General features: G+C 36.7%; 1 protein-coding gene across 1 annotated transcript in view; it reads left to right on the top strand.

Moving 5' to 3' along the window:
• The window catches only part of rad50 (RAD50 homolog, double strand break repair protein), a 28141-nt gene extending 21941 nt beyond the window's left edge, over positions 1-6200 (top strand). The window contains exons 25-28 of the mRNA XM_059352420.1: positions 2576-2661; positions 2770-2912; positions 4786-4919; positions 5251-6200. Coding sequence (XP_059208403.1) covers positions 2576-2661; positions 2770-2912; positions 4786-4919; positions 5251-5437 — 550 coding nt within the window. The 3' untranslated portion in view covers positions 5438-6200. The remainder of the gene's footprint in view (positions 1-2575; positions 2662-2769; positions 2913-4785; positions 4920-5250) is intronic.
• The last annotated feature ends 11993 nt before the right edge of the window (positions 6201-18193 follow it).

Below are 18193 nucleotides of genomic sequence, written 5' to 3'. Positions count from 1 at the left end.
GTTTGATACATCAAGTGTACAGCTCTTCATACATCCCACATGATGCTGAAACAGAATCCATGTGAATATTGATGCTCGGGTTCATTCAGGGTATTGAAAGTGTCTTTAAGAAGGCTGCCAGGCTAGTGGGTCACAGAGTGCAGTCACTGTAGGTGTGTGGATCAAATATTGTGTCTGCTGTCTTGAATTTCTTGACCACTTAAATATAATCACAAAACATAGCTTATGAAAACATTGGACAACATTGCCATCTGGTTTTTGCAGTAAACTGGTTTAAAAGCATATTGAGTGAAGATGTGTCCAAGTTAAGATGTTTAGCAAAGGTGTCCCGGGTGCAGTTTGTTCAAAAATGTATTTATTTTTTGTTTTCATTAAAATACAAATTGTTAGCATTACTTCGTAACATTGCAACACTGACGTGACCCACATTCTAATTTCATTTCATCCAGAGAACCTTACCATGAAAATATACTTTGTTCTTCTGGAGCACCCCGTTTACACAGGTATATATTTTCACACCTGAACATTACCAGGTGACACTCAGACTGTATGAAACATGGAATTTGAGGCTTGGTGAATCTCGCTTTCCCCATCTTGGCAGTGCCTCATTTCCAGCTAATCCAAAACAGGGCAAAAAGGTGAAGAGTGTGTGAACTGAGACAGGCTGAATGAAGTCCGGGTGCTGGCCAGCCGCCTGTGAGAGCACCCACCTGTCACTCAAACTGACTGTGTCTTAACTACGCATAAGTTCAAGCCTTAAGTTGTAAGCCTTAAGTTGACTCAGTTGTAAACGTGTTTAAAGAAGGAGAACGTTCTGTTTCCACTTGATTTGATTAACTCAGACTGATAAAGCCTCATGTAACCCCAATTACAAAAAAGGTTGTGAAAACGTAATAAAAACAGAATGCAACAACTTGTGAATCCTTTGCAACCTACATTTAATTGAATACAGTACAAAGACAACATATCTAATGTTAAAACAGGTTAAAAAAATGAATGCATGCACTCACTCTGAATTTGCTCCATTCTGTTTTTATTTATGTGTCACACAGCACCCCATATTTTCTGGAAACAGGGTTGTATTAACTAACTTCTTATAAACTTTGGATATATTTTTGCACAATGCAAGGAGTGCATTTGAAGCATGTCCGTTTAAATGGTTAAATGTTTTATTTGGAGATCGGCCGATATTTGCGTTTTTTACTTGCATCAGCCGATACGTGCATGTGTTCGCTGATCAATTAGCCCATTTCACTGAGCCAACACCAGGCATGTAACAGGCATGTATCATGTAAATGGAGGGAGAAAAGGCAATATCGGCTTCAAGAATCGGCCCAAAATTAGTGACTGTATAATGGAAAATCCAATATAATTATGTTACTGACATTACCAGCAGATACTGTTGCAGAAATTATGTGACGTCAATAAAATGGGATTTAAATCTTTAAGCTTAGAAAAACATACAACTTAAGAAACTCTGTATAAACCCAGAAAGAGGACTTTAAAAACAAGTCTTGTCATTTTGATAACATTTTCATTTAATCTTTATTTATACAAGTAAATCTCATAATATACTACAAGTATGACAATATGTCAGCGGACCACTATGTCACTTGACATAGAGAAAGATGTCAGTTTGACATTGAAAGTGATAAAATAACCAAATATCAATCAGGATATTTTATTACATTATTGGTGAAGTTATTACATTATGGGTTTATTACATTTTTGATCTAGTTAAGTGCAAATTGTATTACATTCTCAGGCATTATTACATCAGGAAATCAGGATTATATCAGGAAATGATCACATTATAGGGTGCTTCAGCAGCAATATGGTAAATCTCAAAATATAAAAATCCCTCTTATCTATAGTGCTGACTATGTTATATTTTGTGTTTCCTAGAAGTTTCATACCCTTGCAATAGGAAGTCAAAAGCCATGAGTTCCTTTTGTGCACAGTGTAAATACCGGGTCAGATTGATGGATAAGCATTGCTCTGTCTCTTTTCTTCCTCTAGTCATGATTTGTCGATTTATTCACCATATATGGGCGTCAGAAGAAACTCTGTTAGTTATGCTGTTTTTTTTTTCAACCACATTGTCTCCTTCAGTTTGCAAGATTATAGACAACATGCTTCTTGTTATGCCGGAAAGCAACATCAATTTTGCTGCCTTCTTATCTTTTATAGCAGCATATATCTTCTTCATGTATCAATATGAGATTAATTATTGCCGTCCCTATCATTTTGTGAAAAGAAAAAAAAGTATGAATATAGCTCCGTCGGGTCATATGTGCAACTACATTCATCTTCATAGTGGTTATGCATTTGTGTTAGTTCAAATATTAGCATATGGTTTAATCAGCTTTTAAGGGCCCATTACCAAGTACAGTCAGAGAAAAAGCCCATGTGCTGTGATGGATAGACATTAATTTACTACTAAAATATCAAATGCTTTGATAAACATTGTGTCAAAACAGAAATGACACTTGGGTAAATTGAGATGTCCAACAAAATGGTGTTAAGCATTGTATCTAGTGTATTATCAGCTTTGTTTGCTTTCTGTTTTCTTCAGAACCATCATGAAGTTCCACAGCATGAAGATGGATGAGATCAACAAGATCATCAGAGAGCTGTGGCGCAGCACCTACAGGGGTCAAGGTGCATCACGCTGTTCATCCTTTGGTTTTTGTGTATTATTTGTACATACATAGTTCTCCTCCCTCATCCCCCCCTCTGCTCCGTGTTGTGTTTCGTCTCCCTCTCCAGACATTGAGTACGTGGAGATCAGGTCGGATGTGGACGAAAACTCATCCGCTGGAGTGAGGCGGAGGGTTTACAACTACAGAGTAGTAATGGTGAAAGGAGACACACCTTTGGATATGAGAGGACGCTGCAGCGCCGGTCAGAAGGTACTGAAGAAATATTTTCCCTATTGGCATGTATATTAGGGATTGGAATAATTAATCAAAGATCGATTAATGGTTGTTAAGAATTTGGTCGATCACATGGGATTTTTAATCGATGTATTTTTTTCATTTTCATTTTATCTATGACTGCATATCAGTACTCACTGAACTGAAACGTGGCCGAGCGTTCGGTTCAGCTGCATGTGAATAAGCCAATGAGCTGAGAATGAAGTTGGATAAAGCGACAGTTTTCAAACTGAAAGTTGCAACAACCATTATAAAACACACAGAAATACAAAAGTATTAATTTGAGCAAAACTAGCTTACTGTATCATATCTGGTCGTCAGAGACTTTGGACATTTTTAAATATTCTCTTAAAACTCACGTTTTCTCCCAGGCTTTCGAACCTGTGTGAGAACAGAGTTGTTTTTGTGTGCTGTATTGTATATCTCATATCATACATTACTTGATGTAATTGTCTTTTTTAATTTTATCTTTGATTTTATTGTTATTCATTTCTGTATCTTTTGGAATTTTTGTTATTCATTTATGTAAAGCACTTTGGTCGACCTTGGTTGTGTATAAGGTGCTCTACAAATAAACGTGACCTTGCTAGAATGAATTACTAGGTTTAATTTGATCCAAAACTTATTTAAACACAAAACACATTTAAATATGCAAGATTACTGTAAAACCTAACCTCGCACCTCTTTGGGGGCTAAAACATAAAACATTGAACTCGTTGACATTATCTTTACAGTTTAATCTCAGTTGATTTAGTTTTACAATTGATAGGATCAAGTCTTTTTCGTCTTTTCAAAATAAAAGCGTCCGTTATCAAAACAGGTTTTTGCATAGTACTGTATATATATCTATTATTTTGGCCATGTGTGCATGCAGCAATTAATCGATTAATTGATTAACGTTATAGATAATCGAGTTGACAGGTTTCTTCAAAGCGCCCATCCCTAGTGTATCACATAAAACTCTTGCAGCATTTTCAAGTGAATAATGCGTCTGAGACTGAAAACTGCTTTCACAACCTCTACGGATGTGGTGTCACAGTTCCCTCTTCTGTGTCACTGTCTCATTAAGATTAAGATTCCCTTATTAGGCCCACAATGGGGAAAGTCTGTGTTACATGCTACTATTCTGCTACATGCTACTATTCTGCATGCAGATATGACCATCACCGGCTTTCAGACAGAGACCTCTGGAGGAGCATTAGCAAGAAAGGATGGGAGGTTGAAGGGATCGCGATGCTTGTCAGAAATGGGTGGTGCAACACCAGGCACATTACCGTTACTGTATATCAAACTGTTAACCACCAGTTTCTTTTCATATTCTCTGCAGTGGTAGTTTACAGAACACCGTCCTCTGATTTAACAACTCGATGCTCAAAGTAAAATCTTCCCCTGGGATTGAAAATATCTGTCCGTCTGTCTGTTCAAGTATTGCCTTGCTCAGGGACAATGTGGAACATGTTACAAATGGGCCATTTGTGATTTCAGTTTCTAACTTCACGTACAGACCAAGTTATTTGTCAGCAATGTATAGAATGGTTCTCTTTATTTAGTTACATTCTGTGAAGTTCATATATAAAGTTACTACCTCTGTTATTTAATGTTCTTAAAGTGTGATATAATAAAAAACTTTTTTTTTTCTTTTTCTTTTTTTTTCTTCTTGAGTTTCATCCACCACCAAAAAAAGCAAACCATATCTTAAAAAAGAGCTCTAAATCAATCTGTGCATTTGTAGAACTGGTTCACCTCTAATCATGATGTGAGTAAGTAGAGTACGAGAAAAACTATCTCGAGTTCATTTGGATTTTTTATTTTTTTTATTTTCCCTAAATCTGGCTGCGTGTGTGTTTAGGTGTTGGCATCCCTGATCATCCGTCTAGCTCTGGCAGAGACTTTCTGTCTGAACTGTGGGATCCTGGCTCTGGATGAGCCCACCACCAACTTGGACCGAGAGAACATTGAGTCACTGGCACACGCCCTCGTAGAGTCAGTACACACACACACACACACACACACACACACACACACACACACAAACAATGCTTTTACCTTTAACCTTGTAAGGAACCTCATTGATGACGCATTACACATACCCAAGTCTTAAATGTTGTCACTCTCAAGGGAATAGATCTGAAACTCAGTGAGATCCCGCACTGACTAAAAACCGACTTCCACCACGTCACCATCCTTTCTTTGTCTATAAGGCCGTTATTACTGATAAACTGATTGACTGATAAAAGCTTTGCTGTATATTGTATTAGTACAGTGGGAATTATTTGACCTTTATGTACTTCTTTATCTCTCCCCCTCGCCTCAGAATCATTAAAAGTCGCTCTCGGCAGCGCAACTTCCAGCTGCTCATCATCACCCACGATGAGGACTTCGTGGAGCTGCTGGGGCGGTCCAGCTACATCGAGCACTTCTACCGCATCCGTAAGAACCAGGACCAGAACTCTGAGATCACAAAGTGCAGCATCACCTCCCTCTCATCCTATCTCCACTGAGCAGAATAAAAACTCTTTCAGATCCTTTGTAATCCTTGAGCGTCTTGCTCTCATTTCAGTCCTAATGAGTTTAAACAACAGTTATTGTACATTTTTTGTTGAAAATCCACTTTCAAGTGACTCCTTCTATTAACTGGCTGGGAAGTGAACTTTGCACAATAATTAACCTACCAAAACCAAAGACAATTTCAAATATACATAATACAATATTTTGATCAGCCTTTATTTTAGTTTATCACCTCAACACAAAGGCCAGTCTCTGTCCGGCCTTTTTCTTCTTCCAGCTGGAAAGACATTTCTTGAAATTCCTTGGAAGCAAACTGTGTTGATAATGTTCCTATATAAATAAAACATTCAATAACATAAACTTCATCTGTGCTCTACACTACACTAACTCCTCCATTTCACCAGGAAAGTACTAGTTGAAGTGCCTGCAAAAAGTCAATTTATTTATAACTTCCTAAATGTACCCTGTCTCTGTTTCTTGTTTAAATGTTATTTTGATAAAATCACAAATCAAAAACATTTAATAAGTAATTGGATCCTAATCAACAGAATGAACAGCTTCCATACAATGGACCTTGACTTTTTTAAATAGAGTCTTGCACTGGTGTTTTTAGTTTTATGAAGTTCACAGTAGCCATCTGCTGGTCACAGAGAGATCTGTTCTGCTTCAAAACTGGGGGCTATATTGCAGTTTACAGTTGAAAATTCCAACTTTGCACTTTGTAAGCCTAACGTTCTGTCATTAAATCTCTTGTGAAGGAAATGGGTCGATTGTCTTTTTTTCACTAAATGCCTGTTAGAAGGTTTTTTTTTAATCTAACACAACTACCTGCAGTAATGTTGCTCTCTGAATAGCTTCATTATCAGAAATGTAGCAAAATACAAATAAATAGTTTCATAAGCGCATACAAAAGTTCAATGTGTTGATAGGTTGGTTAGGTTCTTCCTCACTGACTTTGTAGGACCAGTTGTGATGCAAGGATTCACTGATGTTGAAGATACAACATATTCGATTCTCGGAAAGTTATCTCAGTTGTAGTGATGTTGCTCATCAACCTCAGCAGCAAGTCTTATCTCACACAAACTGCAGACTCAAAGAATAAAATAAAAAAAATCTGTAATGAGAGGGGGGAAACGTAGCAAAGGCGTGGGCACAGCACAGTATAAATCTTAAGTTCTCAGCCAAGACTTCAGAACAAGCTGCAAGCTGACAGTTGAGTGATCAATTCACAGACTCTTCAGATCGCTTCTTCTAAAGGTTGACAGCCAACAAGCTAGTATCATAACATGATGATGTTCCTGCTGGTATCTGCTGCGGTGCTGCTGGTCAGTCCAGCTCTCGCCAATCCTACCCCTGGCAGTTCTGAAAATCTAAACAAGATAATTGACCTGGCCAAAGAATACAACGAATCTCTCGCTAAGGTAAGAAATCTTAATCTAAAAACAAGTTTATGCTGTTGTTGTTGCAGGCATTTATTGGTGCATTATCTTGTTCGTGTAAACAGCTTGAAGTAAGATTATTTCATTAATATTGTATATTTGTTGTTTTGCAGGACTATGTAGAAGATGTGGAACCTCTGGGTGCCCCTGTATGTGAGGTGAGTGTTGCTTTTATTTCGAGTGCCGTGATTTGTGACATATCTATTGTAATTGTTGCAATTAGATTGTAGCACCAGTACTTTTTTAAACTGTATTTGTGTTAGTCAAACATCTGTTTGGCCCCATAAACCATTACTGAAAAAGACATTTACACCTTATAACTTGAATATGTGTGCCTGCTTTATTTTTTAAAACTCGTGTATTCTTGCTTTTGTTCCATATAGCACAAGTTCTTCTGCAAAGTCCATGATATCCTGCACAAGCATCTGGAAAAGCACTCCGGAGCAGCACAGAGGCCCAAAATGAGGAATATGGAGAGAAACTTGAAGATGTATATTGTTGCCAAAAATGTAAGAATTCCCTTTGTCATCACAAATGCAAAATGAGAAGATCCAATCTGTGTAAAGAATATTCAGAGTAACTGTTTAGGAACATTAATGAAAGGTAATGCACTGAACCAACTTGATTTATTTTCTTTCAGGAATCCTGTACAGAGCTGATAAAGGACATTAAACCTACAGGCATAACCAAACCAATCTCCGCTCTCGTGGACAGCCTCGCCGCTTGTATCCGTCAGAAAAACCTCCTTATGCCCAAACCCTGAATGACCTGAAAGACCTGAATGCCTCACAGAAGTGCGACCCAGATCATTCAAGTCATCAGTGGATCATTCAAGTCGTTGAGTTGTTTTTTTGTCTTTAAAGTACTCAAAAATTTGATTTTCACAAACTTGGCATTGATTGATAATAACAAAGAGCGAATTATTGGGGGACGTGATCAGAAATATTGAATTGTTTATCTAATAGTTTATTTTATGGGTTTGGTCTTGTTTAAAAGAAAAAGCAAGTTGTTTCTGTTTTTGTTGTTTTTCTTCTGTTATTTTTTTTTTTAAATTACAAATATTGTCTGATATTAAGTTACCTTCAGGCACAATGCACAGCCAGCACAACAGTAAACTACAACACAATGCAATAAACAGTATTTCACCAGATATTAACTGTCCGACTAGCTTTAAGATTAGCACAGCAGCCATTGTAGTGACCTAATAATCTAAGCTCAGATCTGAGCACTTTCAAATACACCTGTATTTTATTTTTTCATTCTATTTAACATAACTTATTATTTATTGTAATAATATCATACAGCATATTTATCAGCGTTGACAACTATAGCTTAACCTGTATCTATAGTCCCAAATTCAGTTCAGTTTCAGATTTTTGTGTGCTGGGAATTAATTTATCTTTATTTGTTCATTTTTCATTTCTTTGAATGTATCAACTTTGTAGCATTTGGTATTGAAATTGAACTTGCTGATTGTAAGACAGATTATATGAATATGTGTGTAATCATTTTCCGAAAAGTACCACAGAATTCATAAATAAAAACAACAAAAGCAAAAAACAAATGACTCTTCAAGTTTGTGGAGGTCTGGCCGCTCATCCATTTGATTTCTTTTTCATTTCCTCTTCTATATGACTAGTGGGGAACCACACTCAATATGTGGAAATATCTTTTACAGAACAACACACGCTGAGAGGTAACTACTATCACTTTTCCTCTGTAGCCTGAATGTTAAAATGTTAAAAATAATTAATACATTTACAAAAAAGTTAATTTAACTTTATGACCAGTGGATCATGTCCCATTTATGACTGTACACCAGCATTCAATGCTAAAGGTTTTTTTTGCCAACTAACAAATATAATAGCTATAATAGCATAGCTCTAAAATGTAAGCTATCAATTCTTTAATGCATATTAAATAATGAAAATAAAATTCAGGTTCAATAGCTTGTTCTGCACCCTGTCTTGATTGCTATCCTTACAATATGACACTGTTGCGTATCTGAGAATCTTGGCGAAATAAATTGAGGTTGACATGTGGTCACTTCAAAGCAACTGGGTAGACACGAGTGGGAAGAATGGGGTTTGGAGGCCCCCTAGTGGGTTAATCTGGCTATTAGTGGCATAAAATGATGTCTGATTACCTATACATCTGGGAAAACCAGCATCAAGTGGAGCTTACACAGGTCAAATGTTAATGTTGCATAATCATGGAAGCAGACTTTCTTTGTGAACAGTTTGACATAGAGATTACCTTGCTTTATTTCCAATGTCATGTGGCCTACAGTGATCATGATGATTGTAAATTATCAAATCAGATCTCAGATCAGAATTATGGACATTTTGATATCTACTGGCAGGAAAAAACTTTCTAAATTTGTCTTGACTTTATAAAAAAAAAAAAAAAGGTTTAGATAGAAATCTTCTGTTTCATAAGATGCTGCCTGATGCTAAATCATGAGTAAGTTATTTATGTATGTTTCATTTTGATGGAAATGAAGATTGTGATGATTATGTGTGATGAGTATATTTTGTTATTTATCTGATAAGTAAAGAGTAATATCATCTGCATATGATGACATTTTAGTGATCCTGCACAGCGCACACATCCAGTCATCCTAATCACATATTGATAAAAGCAAATTAGCCACCTAGCATGCTAAGCTAACTAGCATGATCTATGCACTTTCTGTACATTGGATTGAATACCAGTAAGCATTTATGACAGTGTAAATAGTGTCGCTACATTACACGGGAGCATATATGCATTATCACATCAACATTGTATGAAAATTGAATATAATTACAATAAACAATCAAAATATGTGTATGACTGGGTGCGATTCAACCTACCATGGGCACGCACATACAATAGTATACAGAGGAGACGCCCACTGACCAATCAAAATACAAAACTTCAATAAAACTTGGTGTTATTGGTTGATTAAATCATGGAGATAATTTTGTACATTTTTAAGAAAAATGCCTCAATCTTGTGCACTTTGAGAGCTAAATGTGAGAAAACACCTCACACAACATTTTTCACAGTCGGAAGATACTGGGACATAGAATGTTTATTGTTATCCTACTGTGTTACTGTTAACAGGGCCTTCCACTCTGACATGGAGTAGCCGGCCAGTGTGGAAAAAAAGCTGCCTAGGGGGGTCCAGGGGCATGCACCATCCCCCCGCAGAATATATATATGGTATTTTTTCCATAAAAAGCCGAAATTTGGTGACCTCTCGCAGATTCTAAAGCCACTATTCCACCATATACACTGATCTTAATCATTGCATATTTTCTTAAAAATATTGTAAAGGAGAATAAAGGTTATTGTATGTGTTGTTTAAGGCATCTTATTTTGACAGTCTCTTGTAAATTTTGTGGTGGATTCCGTTAACACACTGTGCTCTTATTCTGAAAGCTGCATGTGTTTAGCGACAGGAAGTAATTCAGGTCGTTAGTCACAGTTTAGCTTTTTGCCCCTAATATAATGTTTGGGGAAACACTGCATCTGATAGGAAAAGAGTACAATTGTCTGCATATAATGATATTGTAAGGACTGTATGTGTGATAAGAGTAATATCATCTTCATATGATAATATTCTAACAATCATTCCTGATATATTTAATGAAGTTAGAACGTAGAGCCTGTTTATTCTTTGTATAAAAGTCAACTGTACCCCACAGCAGAATTTTTATGACTTAAATTAAATTGTGACTTATGACTGCTGAATTAGTCTCTGGTGACTGTCAGTGATTGCTTAAATTATTTTGTTTCTGGTATAGTCAACAGATGATGCTGATATCTCTCTATTATTATACGTCTATTATTCACTAAAAACCTCTTCAGAATATATGGCTGATGACTTCTAATAAAGTTTTCTTGCTTCATCGTATTAACCACTCATTAATCTAATATGTGATGCAGGAACTCTTTGTGGAAGGTGTATTTCATCTGACTTAAGGCATCGACAGCTGTAAGGTAGGCTGTTGTCGTTTTGAAACTTTGTTGGTTGTGTTGCTGGGCTGTGCAAAGGAAATTTTGTTGTTACAGTTTTACCTACCAACAGAATTTTGCTCTCAGGAAATGAGAAAACCTTAAAAACCCTATTGCCTTTCTTTGTGGTCTAATTGTAGTTTTAATCCCTTTACAGTGCCAGTAATTCTGATGTAGAATACTCAATCCTTTATATTATAATTTGTGACCTTTCTGGCCTAAAAACATTAACATTTTAACATATTTAATCTAAAATAATTACAACAACAGTAGATATTGCCCTGTTTGTTAGTCTACACATTTGTGTTGTGTCAATTGGCAATTAAGGAAACTGGAGAGCAAAAAAGTCTCAAGTGTTGTTGATTTCACCAAAATGATGATAAATAGTCAACAAAGTAGAAATAAGACAGCTTCCTTGAAACTGTGTTCAGCTGATCGTTTACCTTTCAACAGGACCAGGGGGAACCACTCAATAAAAGTTATTTGTTATTTATGTGTGCGTCGAAATAGCAATGGAGAAACGTTTAGAAGTTCAAATGATTGCTCAAATATTAATGAATCTGTAAATCATTCAGCCCCCCTAGAACTTCTGAAGAACCCTGTTTTCGTGGAGTGCACTCAACCAATCGGCGTGCCCCAGAAATACATTTGTGTCGTTGCTCTCGGCCTGGCTGCGGTGAGCTGGTTGCCTGACTGACTGAGGAGCTCTCTGAGAGAAACATTTTTCACCACTCTTTTCCCCCTTGCCTTGGACAATGTACCCGTCACTCAGTGACTTGATGCAATGTGAGAGCTTTGGGGAGGCTTGCTCTTGGTGGTGGTTGGGTCTCTGTGTGGCGCTCAGCGGTGTGTATGTGCGCTACTGAACCGTGGCTCCCTCATTACTAAATAAACAGAATCACTCTCCTTTTCAACAGTGCTTTTTATAGAACTGTTGGAATATTCCCAATACTTTATAACCTTCCCTCCCATGCTTTTCTTGAAGGACTTTAAGGGACAAATAAACTTAGATCAGTTTAACATTATATAAATAAACCTCTACATGATCAGTGTGTCGCTGTACTGTATGGTCCTTTTAATGTAGACCTGAGACTGATAAACAAAACTATTTAAAGCTTAAAGTTGCAGCAATGATAGAAAAACACATTACAATGTTAAGTACAAGTCCTTTATTAGCAGCATAATAAAGTTTTTCTTTTTTTCCTTTTATAGAATGAATTATAATTATCTCCATCAAGGAGGTTATGTTTAGGGTCGGTTTGTCAACTGGATTATGGGAAAAATACTGGCCAGATTTTCATGAATTTCGGCAGTAGAGTGTAGTATGTGTCAAGGAAGAACCCATTCAATCCAATTAGAGTGGACTTGAATCACAATGTGGATATACTAAATATTTTTTCACTTGTATTACCATTGCGAGATAGGGCATGGTGCTGCTTTCTCTAAGTGCCCTTGTAGTTACTTATACACTAACATGTAAGCAGCATTTTAATGTTGTAATAGGTCAAGAGGAAGTGAATTTAAACAACTATTTCTACTTTAAAGTAATTTTTATATTAAAATACATTGCTTTTTATGTGGCAATCTCAATACTTTTTTGGATAAAGCAGTAGAAATACCTCAAAATTGCATTTAAGTGGCCTACACTACCTAAAAATCCAAATGTACTGAGAATATTTATTTTCCGAAATATTTATTTTTCTTTTTTTTTCCTTTTCAAAAGTGTGTTTTTTCATAATGCACTCAAAGGAATATCAGTTAAACTGATGTCGGTTTATTCTTTTTCAAATTTGTTGTAGATTCGTTTGGACCTGTTATCATGGCTACCAATCCAAATAAAACCCCATGTGGGAATGCTTGAAAGTATGCAAATGAGCTGGAATCACCCCAAGGCAATATAACCTGACCGTTATTCACCCATATCACACCATCTTTATTCTTCTACCTGATCTGATGGGATCCAGGCGGAATAACGCTGTCAACTGAAGGACACTCACTGCATCAAATGTCTTACAACTTGAGTTCAAATGATCAGCAGCATGCAGACATGTGTGTAAAAGGCCGCGTGGGTCAGGAGCATTGTTTATATGTATAGTGGCTTGATAAATATGACGATCTTCCTCTTGATCTGTACACACACATCAGACGTACGGCTGCCTCTGCTGCTTCTTTATTGCGTTCCTGGTCGATTAGCCTCGGGGCTGTCTTCAGGGCCTGGGGCCAGTGGGAGCAGACGGGGGGAGGGCGGGTGGCTGCATCTGCTAGGGGACCTCCTTCAGGGGCCCCACTGTGGCCTGGCTTGGTTTTCATGTCTGTCTTCAAAAGCACAGCCCTGTGGAGAGAGAGAGAGATGGGGGGAGACAGTGGTGCTGCCATTGTTATTTTCCCATGTGCCCTCAGTCTGTATACGGGTCTGAGGTGGCGGAGCATGTCAACACCGAGCTGCCTTTTTATTTTCTTGTTTACATGTTTCTCACGCTCAAGGCTATCAGAAATAGAGAATGTAAACAGTACATGTAGTGTTACGGCTTTTTAAGCATTATTTTCAATTATTTTAGTTGATATTTTCCGGCAAAGTTCTGATGTGTATATATTTTACTAGCAGCAGGATTATTATTCATATAAACATAATTATTGAACTTGGTTTACCAAATAAAAACACACTCCAGTAGCTTTTGTGGTCATGTGTGTCTGCAGATTTTTTCAAGTTGCAATAATATATTTTTTTGTATTTTTATTTATTTATTTATATATTTACATTTCATTTTTTAATTAATATTCTGAACGATTATGCTTTTTTTTTTCTTCAAAAAGCATGCAAATCATTTGTAACACTTGGTCCACCATATTTAATAGGTTCTTTCCATCTTATGGAAGATAAAAATAAAAAGTATTTATTTAAATAGTATATATTTTCTGAAAGGCCTATACAGTAGGCCTATCCAAAAAAAAAAAAAAAAGATTTTTACGTTTGTATTTAGTATTTTTTTCATTTAGGCCTGGATAAAAAAAGAAATTAAATTTTAAAAAATATATGTTTTTAAAGGGCTTTTTTTGTTGTTTTTTAGATTGGTTAAGCTGCGATACAATTCTACATCTACATGTTTGGAAATGAAATAAAAAGAAGAAGAAGCAGTTCTCAACATGTTTTATTTTTTTAAATAAAGACCTTTCTCTCTTTTATACAATATGGAAGCCAAATATAAAACAGTAGTACCTGGTATTTATATTCTTCTGTGCACAATCTGAAATTGAACATAAAACAGGAGTAGTGATGCTAATGACCAGGCTGTGTAAATGGACCTGTCTTTGGATTGGATGGTCCCTCCTGTGCAGGAGCGTGTAGCCCCCTCGTATAGCTCCTCTCCTCCTGGTTGTGGGTCCTCTGGGTGCTCCTGCTGTCACACAAGTTTAGTGTCAGACTGTTTGGGCCAGCAGGGACGCACTCACCTTGACATGATCAACTTGGAAATGAAGAGAACTAAATCCAGACCGTCAGGATGACAGACGTTAGGGACTTAGTGCTTTTCTTTCGTTCTTTTCATATGTTTTCCCCTATTTCCATTCACGTCATTTCTCTCTTTCTTTTACACATCTTCCTCCTTCCTTTCCACCTTCCAGTCTTCTATCCCTTCTTTTTTCTTTGTCTTTAATCTTCCCTTCCTGGCTGTGATCACTTTCCTTCCCTCTTCTTCGACTCATGCCTCCCTTGAACAATTCTTTCCTCCCCTTTTCCACTCCTCTTCCCTTCTTCCCCATTCCCTCCGTCTTCCTACACTCCATCAATATTTTCTTGGAGAGGATTATTATGTTCAGCAGACTGTATGGTGATTATATGTTCACATACTCTAATCTGAGTTTGTGTGCAGATCTGCACCTGACCAGCTAAGTGCTTTGTAGAAAAAAAAATCACGCCACAGTGAGTTATTTCTGGCTGGGTTAATCTTATTTCTCTGGGCACTTTGATAATGGAGAAGACTTGAATAATGAATGGGGTGTATAATACTGTTCTTCAGGCCCGCTGAATGAATTAAGCAAGTGACTATAAGTGAGTTTCTGTGAGTGTCTCTAATATAGAGCCCTGCACCCTTCCTTTGTCCTTTCAATCCCATGCTTTTATTTTGTATTTTTGGAAATGGAACAAACATATTCAGTCGTGAAGAAAACACGAGTAAAATGACAAATCTCTATTAATGTGTGCTTAAATATAGATCTCACAACTGTCTCTCTCATTCCTCATCACGGCTAGAAGAAGCACCTCGCTCTGTGTGTGTGTGTGTGTGTGTGTGTGTGTGTGTGTGTGTGTGTGTGTGTGTGTGTGTGTGTGTGTCTCAATAGTCTCTGCATAATGCATAGTGTGTTAGTTAGCAGACGGCTTGACCTCACACACAGACCATGAGACTCTAAATGTTTCACACAGAGCTCAGTGCAACTTCAGATTAATAGCCTTGTTTGAAGAGAGAGAGTTGATATTTCATTTCTTAGACAATTAACTCATAAATCATGTATTTGGTTTTATTTGAGAAATAATAATGATATTTAATAATAAATCAACTGTAAGTAGTAACATGGGCCAAGGTTTTACTTAAAGAATACAGTGGGGAAAAGTCTTGATTTCCATTTATTATATGTTGAATGTGTTTTAAATTAAATGGTTATGGATTAGTTTAGAATTTTTTTTTTTAAATGACAATCACCGGCTTTTCCTCAAGACAAAAAGGATGTCCTAAAATTAGCTAACTAGTAATTAATCCCCCCAAAATCTTCATTTACAATGATGTAACAAAGGAAACCCACTTTCAAGATGTTAGGTTATAAAAAGGACTTATCAACGTTATTAATTAATTTTCTGTCTATGGGCTTACAGATAAAGTTACTAATAATTTCTCCAGAGACATTATGACGTCAGTCCATCCTTTTTTTGTTTTTCCTTACATCTCTATCAGTGCTGCCTAAAGTATTCAAAGTATTACTAAAATATACGTACAAAATGATCCATCACAAGTCATGGTTGTGCATTCAAAAAATATGTTTTTTATCAGAAAATTTTAAATTTCTCAGTAAAAGTTTGAAGTTTGTAGACAAAATGAAATTTAAAAAATGAAATTCCATCATTGAATAATAACTGATGCTTTAAGTGTGAGCAGCATTTTAATGTTGCTGCTGGTTTAAGTGGAGTTTATTAATTAGTTTAAATACTGTTGGGTAGTTTAATTTACTGTATAACATTGCATTGTACTTTATATGCCTGGTATAGATTTTTATCTTTAAAGTAAAAAGTAAAAAAGCGGTGCTTGGCTTCAATTTTATGCAGCGGAAATATAAAGTAGCATCAAGTTAAAATTAAAGTTTAATCTAGTGGATGTAATGAGTTATTTCCCACCACACTATAGATACAATACGCATTCTGTTTGCCTTTAACTGAAGAGAAACACACAGTAATGTGCATTCACACAGCAAAGAAAGGAACTGGAGCTTCAGATGGACAGCATCTCCTGCTGAAGACATCCATCCCCCTGGACTCAAGTTTCCAGAGAGTAACACTATATCTCACTGTGTGTATTTGTGTGTGTGCATGTGTGTGTGTGTGTGTGTGTGTGTGTGCTGCACAAAGGTATGCGTGTAGACTTGTAGGTTGGTCCCGAGCTTCTTTGGCTTGTGATGATAATAGAAGGTGACTAATAGAGAGCGCAGAGGTAGCTGTCTCCCTTCGCTCCGGTCACATTCTCATTTGTTGCCACTGGCACTGGATGAATTATTGAGTTTGGGGTGTCTTGGCTCCCACCCCTCCCCTTCTCCTCCCCTCCCCTCCTCTTTGCATTCCCTCACTCTGCTCCCAGAGATGACAGCCACCCTGTGTGTGTGTATGTGTGTGTGTGTGTGTGTGTGTATTCTTCAGCAATTAAACACAGCTTTCATCCTCATTCTGTCAAAAAAGGTTTTTCCCTGCATGGAAACATCTCAAGCAAATACACTTTCTCTATCTCTCTCACTCTCCTCTCTTCCTCTTGTTTTTAATATTTTTGTTTCTTTGTTCACCTCTTCTTTTTTTTTTTTTTGTATTTCCCTTCCATCCCAAACACCAGCTATTCAATTATACGTATTCGTGGCGGTTTTAACTATAAATCACCTTGCACAATGGTTGCTTTCACATGATTTTTTTCCTATTAAATGCACAAATTGGGGCCAGCACACGCACCTCCATTATTGCATGAGAAACTGTAATATACCTTTGAGGTGCTGCTGAATAATTGAGGTGCCCTCAGTCGCCACATGCCGCTAACGCTTACAAGCCTTAAGCTCAACTTACCACATAGCGAGTAGTTATGATATCAATACGGGTATTACAGAGATCAATTATTCACACGGCCACGCTCCTTTTCTTAACCTTTACATTTACGTCAGAAACGCAAAAAAGACGTGACGCGTTTGAGGCCTAATCGGAATCATTCTTAGATATTTCATAATGACGAAACATGAGCTGAAACATATCAAATATTTCCAAATAGAAAAAAAAGAGGCTTATTAATGACACTCATTAATGTTTACATTTTATCCTGCTTCCCCCTTTAAAATAAATCATATTCAACACCATAAATTACAGACTGTTATTAATCACCTCTCAGCATCAAAGAGAATATTAATCAGGGCCACAAACGTTTCCGCGTAATTACGCAGTATTGATCCCCTGCATGGCTGAAGCAACCCGCCGAGGCCGATAGTCTCACTGGGAAAATCACACAACCGCAGGCCATGTTGGAATCCACTTGAAGCTTTTTTAAATATAATTATGACTTTATTTATTTTTTAAATAAATGTTTGGTTAATATTAAGAAAAAGTGGCAATCGTTTGGAGCGGAAATTACGCAAAGAATAAATCCGGGATTATAAGTACATTTTAATTAAAGCAATTTGTATAAAAGAGACTTATTAAAAAACGGAGAAAAACAACGTAAATGCAGTCAAAAGTCGCGTTTACTTTTAACCATAATATTAATAATAATTATAATACAATTTAGAGTGTCTTTGTTCAATGGATAATAACAAAGAAAAAAAATTAATACCGCCCCTATTCATTGAAACAAAACAAGAAATAAAAATGAACATAATAAAAGAGTAATAGTACTTACAGTCAAACGAGTAAAAAACAAAACAAACTATTTTACTGTCCCTGTTTCCGCGGTCCACCTGTTGTGTATCCAGTTGGTCTCTCCCTAGAGTTCCCACTCAGACTTCTACTCCCAACTCCTCCACATTACTTCGTTATATACCAATATATAATTAATATTGCATCGTCATTACTTAATA

This window comes from Centropristis striata, chromosome 15 (assembly GCF_030273125.1).
Source record: "Centropristis striata isolate RG_2023a ecotype Rhode Island chromosome 15, C.striata_1.0, whole genome shotgun sequence".
Classification (NCBI taxonomy): Eukaryota; Metazoa; Chordata; class Actinopteri; order Perciformes; family Serranidae; genus Centropristis; species Centropristis striata.
The sequence above is the reverse complement of the archived record's forward strand: the minus strand, read 5'-3'. Positions and strand labels throughout refer to the sequence as shown.